The sequence below is a fragment of the Rhinopithecus roxellana genome, chromosome 19 (genome assembly GCF_007565055.1).
Source record: "Rhinopithecus roxellana isolate Shanxi Qingling chromosome 19, ASM756505v1, whole genome shotgun sequence".
Taxonomy (NCBI): Eukaryota; Metazoa; Chordata; class Mammalia; order Primates; family Cercopithecidae; genus Rhinopithecus; species Rhinopithecus roxellana.
The window spans coordinates 38,487,443-38,510,284 of record NC_044567.1 but is presented as its reverse complement, the minus strand read 5'-3'; the positions used below and the strand labels follow the sequence as shown (position 1 = coordinate 38,510,284).

The 22,842-nt window shown below is 53.1% G+C and overlaps 1 protein-coding gene across 1 annotated transcript in view; it reads left to right on the top strand.

Annotated features, from left to right (window-relative positions):
- Positions 1-22,842, top strand: part of TBCD (tubulin folding cofactor D) — a 220,329-nt gene that overhangs the window by 146,387 nt on the left and 51,100 nt on the right. Inside the window, exons 20-29 of the mRNA XM_010354383.2 lie at positions 1,476-1,593; positions 3,430-3,490; positions 4,935-4,957; positions 5,698-5,729; positions 14,759-14,821; positions 15,707-15,783; positions 17,864-17,945; positions 19,398-19,516; positions 20,319-20,410; positions 21,100-21,237. Coding sequence (XP_010352685.1) covers positions 1,476-1,593; positions 3,430-3,490; positions 4,935-4,957; positions 5,698-5,729; positions 14,759-14,821; positions 15,707-15,783; positions 17,864-17,945; positions 19,398-19,516; positions 20,319-20,410; positions 21,100-21,237 — 805 coding nt within the window. The remainder of the gene's footprint in view (positions 1-1,475; positions 1,594-3,429; positions 3,491-4,934; positions 4,958-5,697; positions 5,730-14,758; positions 14,822-15,706; positions 15,784-17,863; positions 17,946-19,397; positions 19,517-20,318; positions 20,411-21,099; positions 21,238-22,842) is intronic.

The window sequence follows — 22,842 nt, the reverse complement described above, 5'->3', positions numbered from 1 at the left end:
GTGGCCGGCCTGCGGGCACCACGCTCGCACACCGCAGAAAGGCCTGGGTTGCTGGTTTCAAAGTCTGGGGGCTGAAAATAAGGTTCTGCTTCTGTCTTGGTGAGAAGCATCTGAGGAACTAGCTGTGGACTTGGTCGGGGGACAGGCTGTGAGAGCGGATGCGGTGAGTGGGTCCGCCTGCGTGGCAGGGAGCCACTGGACTATGTTACGTACACCAGAGCCCGTGTGGTCCCGCCAGGCGCCTGACAGGCAGTGCTGCTTCCCTGGTCTCTAGTTGGCTTGCACCTGCCACACGTGACCCGCCACACGTGACCCGCCACACGTGACCTGCTACATGTGACCCACCACATGTGACCTGCCACACAGGAATGCACTTTGGAATTGGGCGGGGTGTATAGAAAGAAAGGGCCTGAATGGGAGACTCAAAGTCTGCCCAGGACTAAAATCACCTTGGAATGGCTCAGCTAAGCCTGCACTTCTTACACTTCATCAGTGAAGAGAGAAATCCCATTTGTTCTGTCTCGTTCTTTCTAGTTGGAATAAATAATCATCTGACTTAAATGTAGGGAAGAATACCACATTTCTCAACATTACCCTCACTCCCCTGACATTTATTACAGGGGCTCCACTGGAGGCCGGATTGTGGCTGTTCGGTGGAGTTACTGATGTGACGCCTGTGTTTCACATCCTGTGTTTCACATCCTGTGGGGGTTGTTCATTCCTAAGGGATCTTTCAGCTTCATGATCTGTGAACGAGGCATCCATGTCACGGGTTTAGTGTGGTGCTGCCCTACTTCCAATGCATAATTAACCCTTGCTGACACTGAGGGGCTCAGCTTTGTCCTCTGTCTGGTTGAAGAGCACGGACACCCAGGATGGGATTGTGACCTTTTGTAGATTTCTCTGATTCTCGAAAAACCAATCACCCCCAGCTGCCACATCTTAACCTCTCTGATTCTCAGCCCATTGCAAACCTGGCAGCACTTGGGAAGGCTAAGGCTCAGGGAGCTTGGTTTCCATATGCAGGTATGGCAGAGCCTCCTCCCTCTGCAGCCACGAGGGTTCTGAGGAGTCTGTGCTTTCTGAGCAAACTCAGAGTAGAGGCACCGCCCCTAGGGCAGCCCTGCCTCTGTCCTGCTCCGCCCCCTCCACCACCCAGGCAGCCAGGCAGAGCCCCTGCCAGGACCAGAGGCCACCCTACACCGACAGGGAAGGCCTGGGGAGTGTGTCCTCCTCTTCTATGCTCCCTCTCCTGTCTGAGTTACCCACCCCGTCTGGGGCACTTGGGAGCACGCAGCTGCCTCTGTCCTGTCACCCTTGGTGTCTCGGAGGCCATCTGCATCACCACAGGTGCCATCCTGGGCACTGGGGTGATGACCCTGAGGGACGCCACTGTTGGCATGTGTGTGTGGTCGTCCCACAAGCTGTCTGTGTGTGCACGCTGTCACCTGCCCTCTTGGCCCTGTCTCTTGCAGTCTTCCCGAGGCTGCTGTCCATGACGCTGAGTCCAGATCTACACACGAGGCATGGGTCGATTCTTGCCTGCGCGGAGGTTGCTTACGCCTTGTACAAACTTGCAGCCCAAGAGAACAGGTAGGAAGAGCGGGTCTCAAGGAGACACAGGGCTCCGTTCCTGATCCCCTTGCCATATAATTATAGTGCTTTCCAGTTCGGGGCTATCTCATCCCTTCTAATTTTTGTTTATTTGCACCAGTGGACCAGTTGTTAGGCCCCAGGTTGTACTGACGGAGTGTGTAAGTGGCCCTCTCTCCTGACAGTCGTGCCAGGGGTGGACCACCCACCTCTCTTCAGCGGGGTGCGTCACCCAGATGGGTTGGGCGTCTCCCCCCAGTCACTCTGCCCCTGCTGCCTCCTTGTGCACCTCCTGGTCTCAGAGGTGACGAGTGAGGTCATAACAGCAAAGGTCCTTTTTCCGAGATGGCATCGAGCGACTTGCATGTTCAGTGTCCTTTCTTCATCACGTTTGATAGTTTAAAATGCCAGAGAGCATGCACTTTTCTTTTGAATTTTTCAGTTGGCTATGTTTGTACAAATAATAATAAAGCATGAAAAATACGGGGTCACTGGGAAGTTGTGTGCAGGAGGCTGTAAGGCATTGACTGTCTTACGTTTCTTCCCAGTTGACTCTTCCTCAAAAGTAAAAACTCCCAGACTTACCATAGTGATGGTAACCTGGTTCTCAGACTCCAGTTTGAGAAACGATTTTAAGTTATGCCCTGTGCATTGAGAGAGTTCCTGGCAACGGATTGAGAGCAGGGTATGGGCCCACCTCCCGCCCCAGCCTAAGGGAGCTCTGGTCAGTCCTGAGCTCAGATGCACAGTGCGACTCCTTCAGGGACGCTCGCTCGTGTGGGTGTGGCTGATGCCCGTGCAAGACCTGGCCTTTATGGAGCTGCTCTGTGGTGGTGGAAGAAGGTGCATGGAGTGGGGTCTGGGGAGAACCAGGCAGGAGCTCCCAGGGTCCTCCAGTTGGGTCCCACAGAGCCTGCGTTATTCCCCCAGCAGTGAGATGTGACCTCATCTGTGAGGTGTCTATCAGGGAAGCACGTTTGAGCCTCATGCCCAGGCCAGCCTGGGGTCTGGCTATGTGGGCACCTCCACCTGGCACAAAACAAAATTCCAGACCCCCAGAAGGAAAGCAGGTGACCGGAGTAAAGCACACGGTTTGTGCAGATTGAGCCAGCGAGGGGGCCTCATCAGGCAGGGCTTGGTGGGAACCCTGCTGGCATTCAGGCCCCCCGATGCCAGCCCAGGGCCGATCTCGCCAGGGGCCTTCCCTCGGATGGCAGCGGACATGAGCTCTCGTCTCAGCCTCACCTGGACGTGTCTGTTTTCCAAGGTGGTCACATTGGCAGGGGTCACAGCTTTAAGGGGATGTCCCAACATCCTCTTCCTTTGACCAGGCACTGCTTCATCTAAAGTCATAAATGGGCCGGGCGCAGTGGCTCACGCCTGTAATCCCAGCTCTTTAGGAGGTGGAGGTGGGGGGATTGTTTGGGCCCAGGAGTTTGAGACCAGCCTGGGCAGCATAGTGAGACCCCATCTCTAAAATGAAATAAATACAATAAAATAAACAAAACAATGCAATACAGAACAATATAATAGAATAGAATAAAAAAATAATCAGAGATATGCCCTGCAGAGGTCTCTGGGACCCACCGGGACCTGAACAAGATGAGACTTTGCTGAGCCCATGCTCCTCTGAGTGTACCCGGGGTTAGGGTCTTGGGGGGTGTGACTTCAGCCCCTCCGAGTGTACCCGAGGTTAGGGTCTTGGGGGTGTGACCTCAGCTTCTCCGAGTGTACCCGGGGTTTGGGTCTTGGGGGGTGTGACCTCAGCTTCTCCGAGTGTACTGGGGTTGGGGTCTTGGGGAGTGTGGCCTCAACTCACTGTTTGACCTTCTACAGGCCCGTCACAGACCATCTGGACGAGCAGGCAGTGCAGGGCCTGAAGCAGATTCACCAGCAGGTTTGTGTGCAGCCTCTGGGTGTGCCCCTGGGGAGGCATCACAGGGCCTCCCACCCTTCCCAGGCAGGGTCTGCAGTCCTGGTGGCCACTGTGCTCCATCGGTCCTGGGCTCAGTGGGGGAACCTGGGTGTGATTGCTCTGGGAACAGGCTCTACGCTGGTGTCATGCTTGTGAACAGCCACCTTGGGGGGTTGCCCTGGGAGAAAAGACTCCCAGGAAATGAGTGCAGACTTTCTGTGCACGTAGCCAACATGTCCTCGGTCTCTGAGGAAGGCTTATGAAGCCAGTGCAGTCAGTGAAGGTTTCAGCTGCAGCTGGAGTGCGGTTTCCCTCTGGGGCGCCCGGCTGTGGTCCCAGGATGGAGCGCGCAGCCAACTGTGGGTGGGGATATTGGGCCCCGTGCTCTCGTGGAGTTGGGCACACAGAACAAGCACAGAAGCCTCTAGTTTCCAGCCGTGCACCTGCAACTGGGGTCTGGCGTCTCCTGAAAGTAAACCAGAATTTTGTGTGTGCATTTCTCTGGGGAGATGACGTGTTCATCTTTCTGGGCTTTTAGAGATTCTCAAAGGCTTCTGTGACCCAGAGATAAAGTATGAACTATGGATCTTGGTGTTACAGGAGAATATAAAAATCATTCACAAGGGATTACATGGTTTACTGTCTGTTGTTCCAGATAGCTTTATGTTCTTTAAGATTCATCTCGTGAATTCTTATCCTATTTTTGCCATTAACTTGTTTTATGATTTTGGCAAAGCCACTCTGCTTACATTTTTCACTTTTAAGGTGGTGTCTGGCCTCCCCCCTGACTGAGACAAGCATGGCTGCAGAGTGCAGACGGGGAGGTGGCCCCGGGCAGCAGCCATGAATGTGGCCTCCCCACTGAGGCTGAGCCATGGCTCCCTTTTCCTGTAAAATATAGGCAGTAATAGAGCCGACCTCCTTGAGTTTTTGTGAGAATTAAATAATATATTTTAAAGAGTTTAGGAGAATATTTGGCACAGTGTGAGCATTCAGTAAATTTTAGTAGTAGTGCTCATCACAGTGTGGCTTTTTAGCTCTTTTAAAGAAAAAGAAACATCAGCATCCTGTTGGGCACAATTACTTTCCTGCCGGAGGGCTGCCTGGGTGAATTCTGTCAATCCCTGGGACCAGAACGCAGGTGGCTCCAGCTCCCTGCTCTGGCCACCCTCTCCTCCGGCCACCCTCTCCTCCTTCGCTCCGTGCCTCAGTTTCCCCTTCAAGGGAGTGCTGGGCCTGTCTGGAGGTTAAATGAGGCCATCTGCGTCGGTAGGTGGGCCTCCGTCTCCAGCCCCCTAGGCGGCTCTCCTGGCTGGCATGGCGTCTTCTGCCGTTTTCTCTTTGTTCTTATTTTTGACAATTGTTAATGTATATGTATTATTTTAAAATTTAAATTATTAAATAACTTTCAGTTTTTTATTTTCAGCTCTATGATCGTCAGTTATACAGGTGAGCTTTACAAAACCAAAGTTCTTATATCTGTGTCCTAATGAAGAACTGTGCTGTCAGGAGCAGGCGGGACGGATGTGTTCGCTCCCCTCGCTGCCTGTGTGTGTTTGGGTTGAGCGGCTGTCACCTGGCCCATTGATGAAGGTCTGTAAGGGCCTGACCTGGTTGTGTGTTTGGGTTGAGCGAGTGTCACCTGGCTGGCTGTTGGAGGTGGGTGAGGGTCTGACCTGGACCCGGCCCGCTGTCAGAAGTGTGTGAGGGTCTGACCTGGTTGTGTGTGGGTTGAGCGGGGGTCACCCGGCCCGCTGTTGGAGGGCAGGCATCCCAGACGGGCAGAGCAGCCGGGAGCCCTGCCTGGCTTCGCTTGTGGTAGAACTGCAGCGCGCTGCTTCTCTAGGCTGGATGGGGCTCTTTCTGGCATCTGAGATTGCTTTTATAAAGTAAGAGCTGAGCGCTGCTTGGAGTTACCTCTGTGATGGGATACCTGTCGGGAAAAATTAAAATTAATGTCCAGGAAAAATTAAAAATTAGCATGACCCAGCTAGGATGGGAGGCCTCCGGAAGATGGCTGTACCACGTTTTTTACTTTTTTCATGAAAGGTCGCTCATGCTCAGTAACACATTCAACTAGTTCTCATTTTAGTGCTTTTTGGAGCCCAAGGTTACACTGGCAAGCATCTTTCATGGTGTTTTGTACGTCAGGAGGTTCTTCTAATTCTGATGTTTTCATTCCTTTTCAGGGGTCTGGGAGGAGAGCTCATGAGACAAGCAGGTAGGTCTGAAGGCTGAAGGCTGCAGCCCTTTGCTGCAGCCATTGATGAGGGAGGCATGCTCCTGGCGTGCAGGGTGGCCCATTGGCCTTCCAGGGTGCAGGGCTGGGTGTGTTTCTTCTGTGGAGGCGGCAGCTGTGGTGTGCCTGGTGTGCCCAGTGGTGCCTACAAGAGAGAGACTGAGAGATTGAGATTGAGAGAGAGAACAAGAGGAAGTGTGAGCTGGGAGGGGTTGCACCCAGGAGCCGCTGGTTCTGGAAATTTCTCAGGAAGCAGAGGCAGCTGGGGCAGTGGGGCCAGTGCTCGCCTGTGGACCCAGTGGACATTGCAGATCCCTCCAAGCACGGCCACAAGGTGGACAGAGCAGCCCCGGGCCTGCCCTGGTGGACTCAACAGTGCAGGGACCCAGAGCTGTTTTGGGCGAGCACAGGAAGCTCAGGCGGGGGCAAGAGGAAAGCTGAGCAGAGGCGAAGCTCCTTACACGCCCGAGTCCAGGCGAACATCTGCGCCTGATTCCCAAGCTTCTGATACCCACCGGGGGTTAGCACAGTCGGGCAATGCCTCATTTCTCTTTGCTGATTCTTTCTGGTGTGTGAGGAGGGAAGCATAGAACACATTTTAGACAGTTCCACAAAGTATTAAAGTGAAAGCCTGATTGCATTTCCCTAGACATTCCTGATGGCAGCAGCCAACCCCAAGGGTCCAGGGAGCCGGATCCCCCCGACACAGCTCCCAGGGCCCTGCCGTTGCGGACGGCGCAGCCCACGCCACCCTTAGCCCCCCGCTGTGAAACTGTGAGTGTGAGTGTGAGTGTGGAGGCACAGCTGGTGAGGAAGCTTAGAAAAATTGCTGTTGTGTGCAGACTTTTGCTGATGTCTGTGTGGTCGGAGCAGAGGAGAGTGGGCTGGGGTTTGGGGAGCCCACGGCCGGATGTCAGGGCCATACCCGCCTCTTGTGCTTTCTGTCCACACCTCCCAGCCCTGACCTGATGGGGACCTGTCCAAGGTCTGCAGCCATCTACCTCCAGCCAGGCCAGCGGGGCTTCTGTACTGAGAGCAGCCAGCTTGCGTTTCTGCTGGTGTCAGCTCAGTGTTCTCGTGGGTTTGATGGATGTCACGGGAAAGTCAATCCTGGAAACGTGAGCCAGTTTCTGTCAGCTGACGTTGGAGGCGTGGGACTGCCGGTTCTGCGGGTGGTCCCTGCTGGCTAAGACCGGCGTGTCATGTTTTGCATGTAGACGTGGTCACTGTCACTCAGATGCCTCCAGAGCACGTGGTGCAGGGCTGTCACCTTTCCGACGTACCCATGGGTGCCCGGAGTTGCCTCCTTAGTGGGGTCGAAACCATCCCCCACGTATCGTGGACAGCTGGTGACCTGTAAAAAGCCATTTCTGGATCTAGGAGCTTGGCTTGGGATGGGATGGGGTGGGGTGCTGGGTGCTGTCAGGGGTTCACTGTCCCCCAGTTCCCACCCACGACACAGGTCGTGCCCTGGAGATGGCAGTTGGAGGCAGTCCTACGACCTTCACACGGCCTTCACATGCTCCTCGTGTGCTGCGGGGTCTGCTTTTAGGGTCGCCCTTGGTGTTTGAGCAGTAAGTCTGCACAGGAGCCCCTGCCCACCATGAAAGAGGGGGAGTTAAAGGCATTCCGAATCCCTTTGGCCGGCGACGGAGTTAAAGGCGTTCTGAGTCCCCATGGCCAGTGGTGACAGAGTTGAAGGCGTTCCTAGTCCCCGTGGCCCCCGATGCAGTTGAAGGCGTTCCCAGTCCCTGTGGCCAGCGGAGTCAGAGTTAAAGGTGTTCTGAGTTCCTGTGGCCAGCGGCGACAGAGTTGAACGTGTTTGGAGTGCCCGTGGCTGGTGACGCCTTCCTGGCTGCATTTCCTTTACCCTCCTGCTCTGTGAAGCGGGGCCCATCAGGGAGTGCTGCTCTGTAATCTGCTCTTCTTCTTGAATGTGTGGTTAGGGCAGCTGCGTTGATGGCCCCCAGGCTCCAGAGTGACCGCCGCTTAGGGCTTCTGCTGGGTGTTGGCCGCTGTTGGCCGCAGGGCGCCGTTGCCTGTGCATTGCTGCCACCTACCCACGATGGGCAGAATTGTCGCGAGCTCAGAAGGAAACCACGGAAAAACCGCAGGTCCTGGAGCCTCCGTGTGGTCGTCGCCGGCAGCTTTCCACGCCACATGCCTGCCCTGGGCGTGAGGCTGCATGCACAGGAGTGCTGCATTTGCACTTAGCTGGGAGAGGAGGGAGTGTTGTGGGTTCTAGTTGGGCTTTTCGATGATGGTATTTGGAAAGACTTGATACAAAGTAGCCACTCTGTCCTGTCCCTTCCTCACCCACCACACCCACTGCTCCCTGCTGGCAGGCCTTGCAGGCTGCCCAAGTAACCGAGTCACCGTGGAACGTAAACACTGATGTGCTTTCTCCGGGTTTTTAAAAGGCGCCCTTACCACGGTTTTGGTGTTTGGCGTCTTCACGCCATCCGGGTTCTCAGTGCTCTAAAGGGTGGCGGTGGGCTATGGTCAGTTGTTGGGGGTGCTGGGTGCAGGGTGGTTTCTGTCTGCCTCTCTCCATCCCCAGCTCCAGCTTTCCCCCCGTGCCCTCTGCTCTGGGACACGTGTGCTGTTGGGGTGCATCCCTCAGGGTTCACTGCGGGGCATGGATGGCTCAGGGGCATCGTGGAGGAGGGCGTCTTTGTGGGAGGCATCCCTGCTCTGGGCCCCCTGCCAACCTCCAGCTGTGTCTGCACCATGAGTGTGTTTGCTGGAGTCCGTGTTCGCACTCCCTTACACCGCTGAGTGCAAACTCATCATTCCTGCAAATGTGGCCTCGCACCGTGGTGGGCGTGTCCCCTGGAAAGCTGCCCATGCCCTCCCTGGGGGCCCCTTTGCTGCCTGCACTCCCCAGCTGTGGCCACAGCTCCCTGCAGCTGGCCCTCCTTGTGCGGCTTCTTCCCCTCCAGGGCCTTTGCTGGCCCCAAGAGACTCTGTGGCCTGCAGGCTCTGAAGCCAGCTGTGTCCCTGGTGACCCTGACTGAGCCTTGGTGTCAGCTCAGGGTTTTTTCTCCTCCTCGTTCAGTTTTACACTTCATAGGAAATTTTCCCTTTCAGCTTTCAAATAGGCATAGTTCAGAAAGTGAAATCGTTCTGCATAGCGTCTGTGGTCTCGGCCCCGCATCTCCCAGTCCCACACTTTTATTTTTCCAAAAGCAACCCTTTCAGTTTTTTAGCTGTCTGTTTTCCTTGCTTCTGTATTTCTGCGTTCTGTGTGTTGCGTTCTGTGTGTTGCGTTCTGTTGCGTTCTGTTGCGTTCTGTGTGTTGCGTTCTGTGTGTTGCGTTCTGTGTGTTGCGTTCTGTTGCGTTCTGTGTGTTGCGTTCTGTGTGTTGCGTTCTGTTGCGTTCTGTGTGTTGTGTTCTGTGTGTTGCGTTCTGTGTGTTGCGTTCTGTGTGTACACAGCTGTTTCCTGATATCCTTAGTTTCAGATGTGCTCTTTCAAGTGAGACGAGACTCCAAGCTTTTGTCGGGGTGAGAGATCCGTGGGTTCATGGGCTGCATGTGGGAGACGGGGAGGGGCTGCTGGTCACTTTCTCACCCAGGCCAGATGATGGTGCCCTTGCACCCGAGGACGCTGGCACGTCGGTGACATGCCGCCCGCAGGAGCGCCCAGTGCACCCCGGCCACAGGTACCCCGGAGGTGTTGAATCACAGATTTCTTCAGATGTTTTTTGCACATTTTGTGGGAAAAGTGGCTCAACCCTTGGGAGTTGTCCGAGTCCCATTTGTTCCCATATCAAAGACATGTCGTACAGGTTGGCCTTTGTCATGAATATTCACATGAGAGGGGTTGAGCATCCTGGGTGTCCTCAGCGCGGCCCGAACTGAGCTGCTTCCCCTGGTGCCAGGAAGATGAGCGTCTCCTCATCTCCATCTTAGACTCAGTGGCTCTTGCATTTCATGCTTTAGGATCAAAGGAAAGAAACAGGAGCTCTGTTTAGTAAAGCGGAGGTGAAGGAGGGGTCCATCAGTCAGGGTGGGCTGTGTTTTGCTCTTGAAACAATCCCCAAGTTTCAGTGTCTTAAAACCACAGGTGTTTTTTTATCCTGCTCACATGTGGATCACTGAGGGTGGGGGCCCAGAGGAAGAGGGTCATCTGGCTCTCGCAGCCTTGCACCAGAGGCATCAGGAGAACCAGGAAAAGTTCTTTCCTCTCATGCCGAAGACAGGAGGGAAACCAGAGGCATCGGTGAGCCGCAAGTTGGCCACGGGTGTGTGGAGGATCGTGACTTAGCAAGCTGGGATACGCTGTTAATGGACTTCTTGCTGTGGGGGTGAGGGCTCCGTGCTCCGTCCCAGATGTCCTGAACACACCTGCCACCTCCCCTGTCCCCTCAGCAGAGGCATCACCGGTGCTGTCGTGCCTTTCGCTTTTACTTCTGTCTTAAATCACACAGGACGTTATGTTGTTTTACGTAGTCGGAGTTCATTCGAATTTACATGTGTAGACACCCTGTTCTCTTGTTCCATGGGAATTCACTGGGATTTACCCACACAGACACCTGCTGCTTCTCCTTGTTCTGTCCTGCATTTCTCACCTTCTAAGAAGACCATTTTCACTTTGCCTGGAGAACACTCTAGTGTTTTCCGTATTATGTGTGCTGGTGGCACCCACTTATTTGTTTATCCCAAAATGGCTTTTTTCCACTTTTTTTTTTGAGACAGAGTTTCATTCACTCTTTGTTGCCCAGGCTGGAGTGCAGTGGTGCGATCTCGGCTCACTGCAACTTCCATCTCCCAGGTTCAAGCGATTCTCCTCCCTCAGCTTCCCAAGTAGCTGGGACTACAGGCCTGCACCACCACACCCGGCTAATTTTTGTATTTTTAGTAGAGATGGGGTTTCACCATGTTGGCCAGGCTGGTCTCAAACTCCTGACCTCAGGTGATCCACCCGTCTTGGCCTCCCAAAGAGCTTTTTTTTTTTCTTTTTTCACTTTGATTCTTAAAGGTTATTGTTGCTAAGAATGAAACTTGACTTTGCATTTCTTCATTCGCTTGTGTTTTGGCACTTTAAAGATAATAGTCTCTTGTTTTCTGGAGAGGTTAGCCGCCAGTCTACTTGTTACTTTATTGGAGACAATCTTTTAAGTTTCCCTGGCTTTTTTTGAGATTTTATCTTTATTTGGTTTTCAGCACTTTTACCGTGATATTCCTAGAACAAGTTCCCTTTGTGTTTATCTGACTTGGGGCTCCAGGGTTCATACTTGTTTCATAATCTGTATTTTCTGTCGATGTTTTGTTCACTTTACAAAAATTCTTACCCATGATCTCTTTGAATATTGTTCACTGGCCTCTCCTCTCCTTTTAGGACTCATTACCCACTTCTCATCTGGATCTCACCACACTTAATTCTTTACGCCTCTTACCTCTCTCCTCTGGTTTTGTCTGATTCAGTTTGGACATTTTTTTCCTCTTCTTTTTTTTTTTTTTTTTTTTTTTTGAGTTGGAGTCTCACTCTGTCACCCAGGCTGGCGTGCAGTGGCACAATCTCAGCTCACTGCAACCTCCACCTCCCGGGATTAAGCGATTCTCCTGCCTCAGCCTCCCGAGTAGCTGGGACTACAGGCATGTGCCATCACACCCAGCTAATTTTTGTATTTTTTGTAGAGATGTGGTTTTCACCACGTTGGCCAGGTTGGGCTCGATCTCTTGACCTTGTGATCCACTCACCTTGGCCTCTCAAAGTGCTGGGATTACAGGAACATTTTCTTTGACTTAAATTTCATTCTCACAAATTCTTTCAGGTGTGCCATATCTGCCATTAAACGCATCCTTGAATTCTTTTTTATTTTTCAGAACTTCTATTAATTTTTTATAGTTTGCATATTCTTAGTTTTCATTTTTTTCACGTCCTGGAACATATTAAGCATGGTTTAAAATCTTTGTTTAGTGTCATCACCTGGAGCCTCTGTGGCTGTTTCTGAAGGATGGTGTATCATACACGAAAAGCGTCTCCCCCAAGCCACAGGAACAAAACATTACAGAAATGCTTTGAGGCCTGGGATGTTCTCTCCCAGAGAGACTTGACGTTTGCTCTTGACGGGAGGTGGATGCTTGCTGTCGGGGTCACCTCTGTCGGATTTCAGGATGTGAAAGGGGTCAGTGCTGGGCTGGCCCACGTTTTACACCTATTTCTAGGTGTGGTCCTCCGGGTTCAGAACTGTGGTGAGGGCTTTACCAGTTCTCCCTTGGTCGTCCTGGAGTCCCGTCTTCCCGCTAGCTGGGGACGCTCCTGGATGCACTGTTGAGGGTTTCTGGTTTTTGTGGCGCCCCCTGGAGTCAGCCGTGAGCCGGGGCGAGTTGGCCCCCGCCGCGCCGTCCCTGCGCCGTCCCCGTCAGGTCCTCGTGAGCTCTCTGGTGACTGCAGGCACTTCCTGTGTGTTTTCATTTTGTCTAGCTTTTAAAAATGTCTTAGTGGAGGGTTGGTCTGCATTATCCAGTCTGTTTTTAAAAAAATTCTTCATTTTGAAATAATTACGGACTTACAGGAAGTTATGAGATTAGTAATAGAGCCTAGCTGTGCTTCCCACACTTCCCCTGCGGTGACTCCGGGTTTGGCTGCACAGTGTTGGAGCCAGGACCGTGTGTTGAGGCCCTGCCTCTTAACTGGACTGCAGGCCTTTGCGGTTTTGCGGCTTCATGTGTGTTTGGAGTGGGCATGTGTGTCTAGTTTTGTGCAGATTGATGCCCTCTGTAGCTTTCTGTAACTAACTCCACACTCAATCAGAAACCTGCGTCCTTCCCACAGAGACAGCCCCTGCCCTTTGCTTTCTCACCCCCCTGCCGCCCTTCTAGAATATGCCATGATTGACTCATATGGTCGTGGCATTTTGAGGTGGGCATTTTCTGTGAGCGTGGTGCCCTGAGACCCCATCGAGCTGTCCATGTGTTCACAGTTTGTGCCTTCCTAGCCCACGGTTGGGTTTTACCAGAGTGCGTTCAACCAGCACTCAGTAAAGTACACCAGGACTATTTCTGTCTGTTGCTGTTGTGAACAAGGTTGCCAGGAATATTCATGTGTGAGATGTTGTGTGTACAAACCTTTTCATTTCTACCGCTGAGTCCTGTGTGCCGTTTCGTGAGAGGCTGACGCACTGCTTCATTACACCGCTGATCCCCGGCCAGAACTGTTTAACTTGATTATAAAATACATTTAAAGTTCACATGTAGGTGCATCTCCAAGAAAATTATTTTAAAAACTAGTTAGGACTTTGGTTTCCCAGTCTTGAAAACACAGGAGAGCAGTACTCTGTTGAGAGCTGAAAGGATTCTCACTGTGACAGAGGCGTGTCTGGTTTTGGTGGAAAGGGGAGTGCCCTGAGTGAGTGATGGTGTTACAGGTGCCACGTGGAAGGAGGTAAAATCATATCTAAAACTAAGCGTGAGAGTAACTAAAAACTTAGCATACAAACTACAATCATCAAAATCCTCAAAGACATTTTAGGAGACATTGTAGGACAATGTCAGTCTCTGAAGAAGACTTCTTAGTTTAGAAATTGTCAAATCTGCACAGAAGTAAAGGGAAATAGTTTACGGGGCCCAGAGTCTCGCCCAGCATCCCAGAGCACAGACCCTTGTTTTGTTTTCCCAGCGCTTCCTTTCTCCTCCCTTCCCCCGAGTTTAAAGCAGACCCTGAATGTCAGGTCCCAGCAACCCCTCGCTGGGTTTTTCTAACTGGTGGTAAGAACTGGTTTTCTAGGGTTTTTTTGTTTGTTTCTTTTTGTTTCCCCCTCTTGGGATGTAATCCCCAGTTAACAGATTTTGGAATAATAATTCCACAAGGAGATAATTTTGTTGGGCCTTATACTGAAGAATAGAACATGGATAGGTTGGTAGGGAAGACAGAGATTCAGAGTAAATGTCTGACCACAGTCGAAAGGTAAAAAGTTAATTAATGTACAACAACTTGTAAAATTGCCTGTGATGAGGTGAAGGATCCAGTGGGAAATGGGGCAGAGCAGACGTGTGGGCATTTCGTGCAGGAGAGGAGCAGACCCACACGGCCGTGGATGGTGAGGGTGCCTGGCCTCACCTTGCAGGCAGGGAAGTACCAGGTTACTTCACATCGAGAGGACCATTTTCCTCTTTTCCCGTTGGCTGCGGTTGGCACTGAAGAATCCTGGTGCTGAAAGACGCAGAGCAGGGTCTCTCGTGGAACAGGAGATATCCGGTCTGTTCAGTTTGCTGAGTGGCAGTATCTGTGACAATGGGAAGTGTGTGCGCAGGGAGGACAGGCCAGGTGGACAGACGGCCTCCACGTCGGTAGCATGGACAGGCCTCCTTGTTCACCGTGACAAAAAATGGAAGGAGAGTTTAGTCCCTCAGGAGAAACAGTAAATACCATGAAAAAGCGTGGAGACGTCCGTGAGTGGGTTCCGTTGTCAGGTAGAAACGGTGGGAGCCAGAGCAGTGTGCGGCCGTGGGAGCTGCTGATTCTGTTCAGTTGTCTGTGTCTCGTGCGCCCCGGCCCCTTGGTGGCTGGTCAGGGTCACGTTTCTGGTCATGGAGAGAGTGAGTGACGAGCTATGTGGGGAAGTGACAGGCATGGCCTGCGGTCTGGAGCAGTGTGGGTGATGGCTGTCTGTCGCTTGGGTCCTGAGTGACAGGTCCAGGAGCAGAAGCCTCTATGCTTCCTGTGCAGCCTGTCACAGGGACGTCTGCAGCTCCCTGACAGGCCCGCCCAGCTTCTCTGAAGTGCATGTGGGCCTGGCCGCGTGGCTGGGTCTGCAGAACTTTCTTCAGGCTGCTCAGTGGAGAAGGCGTCCTGGGCTTCTCATGGTGGTTCTGAAACGGTTCTGGGATGTTTCCAGCTCTGGCAGCAGGGGAGGGTAGGTGGGCAGGGGCAGGAGCTGGCCACACACAGCTCAGAATGCGGCCAGGGCAGGGTGCTGTGGCAGGAGCTTTTGGAGAAGTAACATTGTGTCTATCCTTTTTTTGGAAAAGTAACATTGTGTCTGTCCTTTTTTTTCCCCCCAGTGTGCGTTTTAATAGAAAAGTTGTCACTTTCCAAAATGCCCTTTCAAGGTGACACCATAATTGGTAAGTGCTTTTGTTTTTAATAGCATTTGCTTCCAGAATGACTTCAAATTACAAGGTAAAAATGAACCTGTTAGGATGGGGGCGATAAAGGATTATAGCTTAAAGGTTCACGATATTATTAATTGCATACGTTGCCTTGAAGTTGCTACAAGAATCTGCTTGAATAATGGGTACCTACCACCCTCTTCACCATACACAGGAGGGCCCTTTCCCGCCACCACCTCAGTGCCCCCATCTCCTTGCTGCCATGCCTGGTGCCTGGGACTCTGTGTCATTTCTTCTCCCAGGCAGACAGTCGGGAGATGCAGCGACCCAGGCCCTCGTGGACCTGGAGAGTGCTGGCCGCTGGCACCACGGACCCTGCGGGCAGAGCGCCTGCAGCCCCCACACTGGGCCGCCAGAGCACAGTGAAGGGAGTCCCCAGGGCTGTCGTGTCCCGGGGCTGTCTCAGCAGCCTCAGAAGTTAGGACTTTTTTTGGGGGGATTGAATAGCCTTCACATTTGTTGCTTTTGCAGGATCTAATTGAGTTAAAGATTGGGTTTATATTGGTGGGAGCCGGGGAGACCTTTTGAAGGAAAAGATTAGGGGTAACAAAAGAATGAAAGTTTTCCAAAATATGATGTGTAAAAGTTTACAGAGTGCTGGTGTTTCCCCCACTAAGAGCTTAACACAATTTAACAGCCGTGAGAGGGCCTTTCCCTTCAAATGGAAGGGGCCTTAGACTTACCACAACATGGACAATGTTCAGTTTTGCTTTTCCACAGATTCATCTCAAAGGTTACTGTCGACTTTAAGATTAGTATTAATAGAAGCTATTTTTTGCTGTTGTTTTTGATTTCAACTCACCACTCTTGCCTGGGTATGCTAACTTGTTTCTTTGACAGATGGATGGCAGTGGCTGATAAATGACACTTTGAGATGTCTCCATCTCATCTCAAGTCACTCCCGACAGCAGATCAAGGTACAGTGAGTGAGCACGGTCGTTCCCGGCGCAGGGCTGTGGCGGTGTTTGTGTGTGAGTTACGGATGGTGTTTGTGTCGGCGATGGGGCCTCTCGAGGCCGTTCCTGCGCTAGCCTGATAACTGACAAATGCGGGCGTTCGATTCGGAATCCTGGATGGTAGAGTCAACGTGGTTTATAACCAGAAAATCCAACACAGCCATTGGAATCCAAATGTTTAATTTTTTATTGTTTCTGACTGTATTAATTATAGTCACCTTTGAGACACTTTTTCTGCATTGATAGTCGCTGTGCTCCATTGAGTTCTGTGTCCTTAGGATCCGAGGTTTGAAAACTCCCTTTACAGTGCTCCTGTGTAGATGAGAAAACAGCACCCCAGGACGTCTGTCCACATACACTGACCTAGTCAAGTTGTGTGGGTGCCAGTATGTGTGTGCCCGTCCCCAGCCACCTGCCCTCCCATCCTGGGGGATACAGGTGGACTTTGGACTCACAGAGCTGTAACACTGATCTCATTGCATAGAGATGGGCCTGGTGCAGAGGCGGGTGGATCACTCGAGGTCAGGAGTTCGAGGCCAGCCTGGCCAACATGGTGAAACCGCATCTCTACTAAAAATACAAAAATTAGCGGGGTGAGGTGGCATGTGCCTGTAGTCCCAGCTACTCAAGAGGCTGAGGCAGGAGAATTGCTTGTACTTGGGAGGTGAAGGTTGCAGTGAGCCGAGATCATGCCACTGCACTCCAGCCTGGGTGACAGAGCAAGACTGTCTCAAAAACAGAAAGAAAGAAAGAAACCATGGTTACCAACATTGACTAGGTTTTGATATTGAGGATGAAGAACGGAAGTACATTAAGGTGTCTTGTAATTCTCTGACTTCCTCCATGCTTAGCATTTCTTTTTCCTTAGCGTCTTCAATTTCCTTAATTTTTTTTTCCTTAAGTAACTTGAACTTCTTCTGTAGGATCCAAGTACAGTTCTATTAATTGAATTTTAATGCATTATGATCAGTGCCTCAGAATTTTCTTTCAAAAGTCCATGATTAATTCACGCCTGCCATGATGCTGGTATACTTTGCCCCTGGGATTGGCACAGATGGTGACTCGTGGAATGCAGCCCTCTGTGGAAGACGCACCTCCTCTGCTCACGCCCCGCCCGCCCGCCCCCAGTGCCTCTCCAAGGCTGCTCTGTGGGCCTCGGCTCCTGGGCTTTGGGGGAGCAGTGGATAGAACATGTGGGTTCAGTGTTTGCCACTTGCTGGCTGTGTGGTCATGAAAGGCTCCTCCATAAGTGGCAGAGGTGGGGGTTCGAGGAGACTGGCACTTAGCCCCACAAACAGTGGGACTGGTGACTCTCCGCACGTTCCTGCTCTGTAGCAATTGCCATCCCTCCCACCATGGCTCCCGGTGGCCTTGGGATGGGTTCCCGAGGGTCTCCTGCTGTCCGGCCCCAACTCCTGTTCCCAGTGCCCGCCCCGGAGCCCTGTGTCTCTAATTGAGGCTGACGTGGGTTGGCCTGGAGGCCCTGCCCCATTACTCTGGGTGTACAATGTATGCCTTTTCCTTCATAACTGTTTCTGGGAAAGAAAAAAATGCTCCATTTTATTACTGTTCCATATTAGAAGACAGGCAGCGTGGAAAGAACAATCAGGTTGTCCGTTCAGTTTCTTAGTTGTAGTAAAGTGATGCGTGTATCTGACAGATGCTGGTGAGCAGCCATGCTGGAAAGGAGCAGCATGACTTAGGGGTTCTCTTGGTTTGGTTCTAAAGTCATCACTGCCTGAACCTCATGGTGACCTGCTGTGTCCCTGGTCTCGGGCTACTCTGACCTCAGGGTGACCCACCGTGTGCCTGGTCAGGTCCTTCTCTGACGTCAGGGTGACCTACCGTGTCCCTGGCCGGGGGCTTCTCTGACCTCAGGGTGACCTGCTGTGTCCCTGGTCTCGGGCTGCTCTGACCTCAGGGTGACCCACGGTGTCCCTGGTCAGGTGCTTCTCTGACCTCAGGGTGACCTGCTGTGTCCCTGGCTGGGGGCTTCTCCGAGCAGAGCTGCTGTGTGTTCACCGTGCTGCCTTTGTTTTAGGATGCAGCAGTCTCAGCCCTGGCCACTCTCTGCAGTGAATATTACATGAAGGAGCCAGGGGAGGCAGATCCCGCAATTCAGGGTGAGTGGGGGCCCTTTCCTTGAAGGCTCCAGGGGCTTCCAGCAGGAAGCTGCTCGGGGAGCGTCTGGGCACGGAGGAGGCCTCAGCTGTGCAGGGGAGCAGAGCCACCACCATCACGGCTGGAGCGGGACTGTTCGGGTCTCAGGTTCCCTCTGAGGGACCTCTGGGCAGGTCCCACAGCCGCCAAGGGTGTTGCATCACTCTGAGCAAGCAGCTCTGCAGGGGGGGCCTCTGTTGACGGCACCCTGGCAGCTGGTCCTGGAGCACAGTGTTCCTCACACTTTCAGTTGTGTTTTCTTACATTATATTTATTTATTTTATTTTTTGAGACAGTCTGGCTCCGTCACCCCGGCTGGAGTGGCGTGGCATGATTCGTCTCACTGCAGTCCCCGCCTCCCGGGTTCAAGCAATTCTCCTGCCTCACCCTCCCGAGTAGCTGGGATTACAGGTGCCCACCACCACGCCCGGCTAATTTTTTGTATTTTTAGTAGAGACGGGTTTCTTCATGTTGGTCAGGCTGGAATCGAACTCCTGACCTCAGGTGATCCACCCACCTCAGCCTCCCAAAGTTCTGGGATTACAGGCGTGAGCCTCTGTGCCCGGCCAGTGTTTTTAGAATTTTTGTGCACACCGTGACATTATTGTGGTGTGTGTTCTTCACTTGTTAATATATTTTGCTGTTTTTTCCTTCTTTGTGAAAGTAGCATAAGGCTGGCTTTACTCTGTGTCCTGTGCGTGGCCGCCCTGCCGCCTCACTGTACGTCCTGCACCCCGTCCTGTGCGTGGCCGCCTCACTGTACATCCTACGCCCCCTGTCCTGTGCGTGGCGGCCTCACTGTACATTCTGCGCCCCCTGTCCTGTGCGTGGCGGCCTCACTGTACATTCTGCGCCCCCTGTCCTTTGCGTGGCCGCCTCACTGTACGTCCTGCACCCCCATGCTGAAGTTCAGGCTCATTTCTCGCACATCATGTATCTGTTTGAAGGATCTGCTTCCTGAATCATACTTTTTATTTTTAAAGTGTCACGTGCACATATGTTGGCCCACAGTGTTCCTCTGTGTCATATGATAGAACATGCATTATTAATCACATCAAAAGTGTGTGAATCATCACTTAAAATTATTATAAGTATATAAAAATCATGCATTAGCTTGGCATGGTGGCATATGCCTGTAATCCCAGCTACTTGGGAGGCTGAGTGTGAGTTTGACGCTGCAGTGAGCTAAGATTGCACCACTGCACTCCAGCCTGGGTGACAGAATGAGACTGTCTCAAAAAAAAAAAAAAATTCTCTTTTTGATTCCTATTTTGAGGTAGGCCACTTTGGAAATGTGTCTGCTTTGGGAACCTTTGTTTGCTGTGGCTTTGCTCCTGTTTTGGGGCACACGTGGGGTGTGACTGTACACGATGGGCAGCAGAGGGCCTCTCTTCACACTCGTTACTTCCTTTCAGAGAAGCTGATCACACAGTACCTGGCCGAGCTTCGGAGCCCTGAGGAAATGACTCGCTGTGGTTTCTCGTTGGCCTTGGGCGCCCTTCCAGGCTTCCTTCTGAAAGGCCGGCTCCAGCAGGTGAGACTGGCTTCGCACAGCGGACAGGGCCTGGGACGAGGGTGTGGGAGCCTTGTGTGTTGGGGCATGAGGTAGGCCCAGCCATTAGTAAACCCACTCAGTGCTTGTAGCTGGGAGGGGATTCCTGGAAATTGGCACCTGTGGCCAGGAGAAAGGGGGCAGAGGGCACCCAAAGTCTGTGGCCCCTCAGGGCTCTGGCGAACCCTTTCCTGTCAGAGGACAGACTTTGAAAAGCTGAATTCTGGGAGGGAGGAGAAGGTGTTGTTTGTAGAAGCAGCTGGTGAGAGTGAGGAGAACAGAGTTGCCTTTGTGCGTTTGTGGAGCCGGGTCCTGTTTTGGCTGCGGCCGCGCATCCAGGCGGGGGCAGAGGCGGCTCCACATCCTCCCACAGGTCAGCCCCACGCTGGCCTCGGCGACCTGCTCTCTCACGCAGTTGAAACGCAGATAACTGTGAACCAGGATCCCTTGGAGACATGACAGATGAGGCTGTTGAGACCCAGCCGCTTCCTTTGTCCCATACCCCAGGTCTCAGCATAGGACAAAAGGGGACCTCAGGTAGGGTGTGACCAGACCCCCAGTGACGCCCTGGGGTGGGGGCTGACTGTGGAGAGGCTGGAGGTGACCCCTCCCTGGGTGCCCTTCCTGGGCTCCACCAGGGGCCATGGGTGGCCCCTCAAGGAAGGTGGTGCCAGGAGCTGCCTGCCACATGGTGCGGGGACTGTGGCTCTGGGCCGACATCACCACCTCCCTAGAGTGCACTTCGTTATAGCTTGTGGTTCTGTGATTCTTTATTGTTTTCCAGGTTCTCGCAGGTTTAAGAGCAGTTACCCACACTTCTCCCGAGGACGTAAATTTCCCTGAGTCGAGGAGAGATGGCTTGAAGGCCATTGCTAGGTGAGTCCCAGCAGTTCCTCCCTAAAGTCGTAAGTCTCTGAAAGGCCAAGAAATGAACGCTAAGGGGGATGTTTTGCTCAGAGGCAGGATTTATGATTCTTCACTTCCTAGGTTTCCTCTCTTCCAGAGGATCGCCAGCCCCAGGTCCTGGAGGCTCGTTCAGTCTCTTGCTGTCATAGTCATAGTGAATGTTAAACATCTTTAGCAACATTGGGCCCCTTTGAGAATTGGGGAATGTGTCCTGGCCCAAGGTTGGCAAAGAGCAGGTGACCCTGCCAGCCAGTGTTTGGAATGATCTCCACCCTCGTTGACAGACACGCACCTGGGGCCATGCCATATGCCCTCTCCTCCCTGCAGGCACACAAGAGGAGCAGCCCCGTGGGGGTCATGCACGCCCCTTCTTTCCTATGCCAGCATCCGTCCCCTCTAGTCAGGGCGGGAAGTGGGAGGCACCAGCCGTAGGGGGTGTCCCCGTCCACCTTTCCACAAGAGACGGCAGAGCGTGACCTTGGGGAAGCACGTCCCACATTCCGTACGTGTGGAAGGAGCTCTGGATTTCTGATGTACCCTAGGGTGCTGGACTGTTCTGAGTGAGTCTTCTCAGGATCAGGAACACACATCAGACTTCTGTGGCGTGGAAGGCAAGGCTCACGGACATTTGTCTGTTAGCTCAGACGTTTTAAATTTAGGATTTGCCAGACTGTTGGTGTGAAAGCAGGAGCCCCAGACGAAGCTGTGTGCAGCGAGAACGTTTCCCAGATTTACTCTGCGCTGCTGGGCTGCATGAACGACTACACCAGGGACAGCAGAGGGGACGTGGGCGGCTGGTATGTGCGCAGCAGAGGGGACGTGGGCTTCTGGTACTTGCGCAGCAAAGGGGGACGTGGGTGCCTGGTGCGTGTGCAGCAGAGGGGGAGCACTTCCTCTGAGAAGCCCATCTGTTCCATGAAAACTCGGAGGCCCCGGGCTTTTCTGCAGGGAGAAAATCTTCGTAGAGTGCCGTATTTTGCGTTTTCAAGGCTCTTGGGAAGATGACCTGTTCTCTGCTCCCGGGTGAGCCTGCATGGTGGGGCTTTGCAGGTGCTTGTCCAGCCTGTCCTCAGGTGTTGGGCCTGCGTCATCCTCATGGACTGGGTGTGAGGGAGGACGCGTCTTCAGTGAAAGGCTGCTTACATTGGGTTTTGCCAACATTTCTTGCTGAAGTGGGATTGATAATCCCCGAAACTCCTGTGTGTGCAGAATGCCTCGGGGCCCTGGTGTGTGCGGCTGTGGGTCTCCCTTCCTGCACACGTTCCTGTAGTGCACAGGGAACCTCTGCAGACCTTGTGACTTTTCTCCCTGCCAGCGTGCCTGGCTCTGTGTGGGGTTAGTCATGGTGTTGAATTCACACAGCCTCCTGCCAGCGTGGTTGGTAGAACCAGGGTTGGAACTCCCTCTCAAGCTGGTGGTCTCCTTGCCTCTCCTTGTCCCATCAGGTCCGCAAGGCCGCCATGACCGGTCTGATGGATCTGACGCTTCTGCTGGCTCGGAGCCAGCCTGAGCTGATCGAGGCCCACATGTGAGTGTCACGTCACAGCTCTTCTGCATCCTAGAGGGCATCCCCAAGCTTGGGGAGGCTGGTGGGGTGGGCAGTCCTGGTGCTCGGTGGCATTTGCATTGCTGGGCACACATCTTCCTCCCAGAGAGCCTCTCTGGTCCGTGACCTCAGGTTTATACAGGCCCCTCCTCCTGCCCCTGTAGCCGTGGCTTGAGCTGGGGCCCCTCTTCCTCTGCCCAGTGCCCGCAGGACAAGGCTCTGCTCCCCAGCCTGGGCCTCCCCAGTGCTCTGACCAGTTTGATGATAACCAGCTTCCCAGGTTAGGGCCGGGCTGGAGGTGGGGACTTCTCAGCTTAGGACCCTGAACCTAGGGGTCTGCTCCTGCCAGGACCAGCTGAGCCATCACTCAGTTCCCTGCACCTGAGGCTGCCATTGGGGCCTGCCGTTGCTGTGGGTCTCTGTCAGGGGTAGTAGGTGTGGGGACCTCCAGGGCCTGCACTTGCTGTCGGTCTCTCTGTCAGGGGCACTGAGTCATGGGGGTCCCAGGCCCTGCCCTTGTGGGTCTCTGTCAGGGGCACTCGGTTGTGGGGATTCCGGAGCCTGATTTCCTTCGTTCTCACCTCTTTCTCCTTCCCTCCCCCATCTCTTCGCCAGCCCCAGCTTCTCTGTCCCCATCCCCGGCCTCTCTGTCCCCCACACTCTTCTCCACCCGCTTCTGTAATCATATTTGCTGTCCCTGCTTCAACCCTAAGAACTGATTGGCGTGTGTGTCACATGTACGTAGCATGTGCACCTGTAGGGTTGGGCTCCTGGGATGTGAAGGTAACGGGGTGTGGTCCTTCCAAGCCAGTGTCCTGGTGTCAGCTGCTAACTCAGCCGCCAAGTCCCGAGGAGC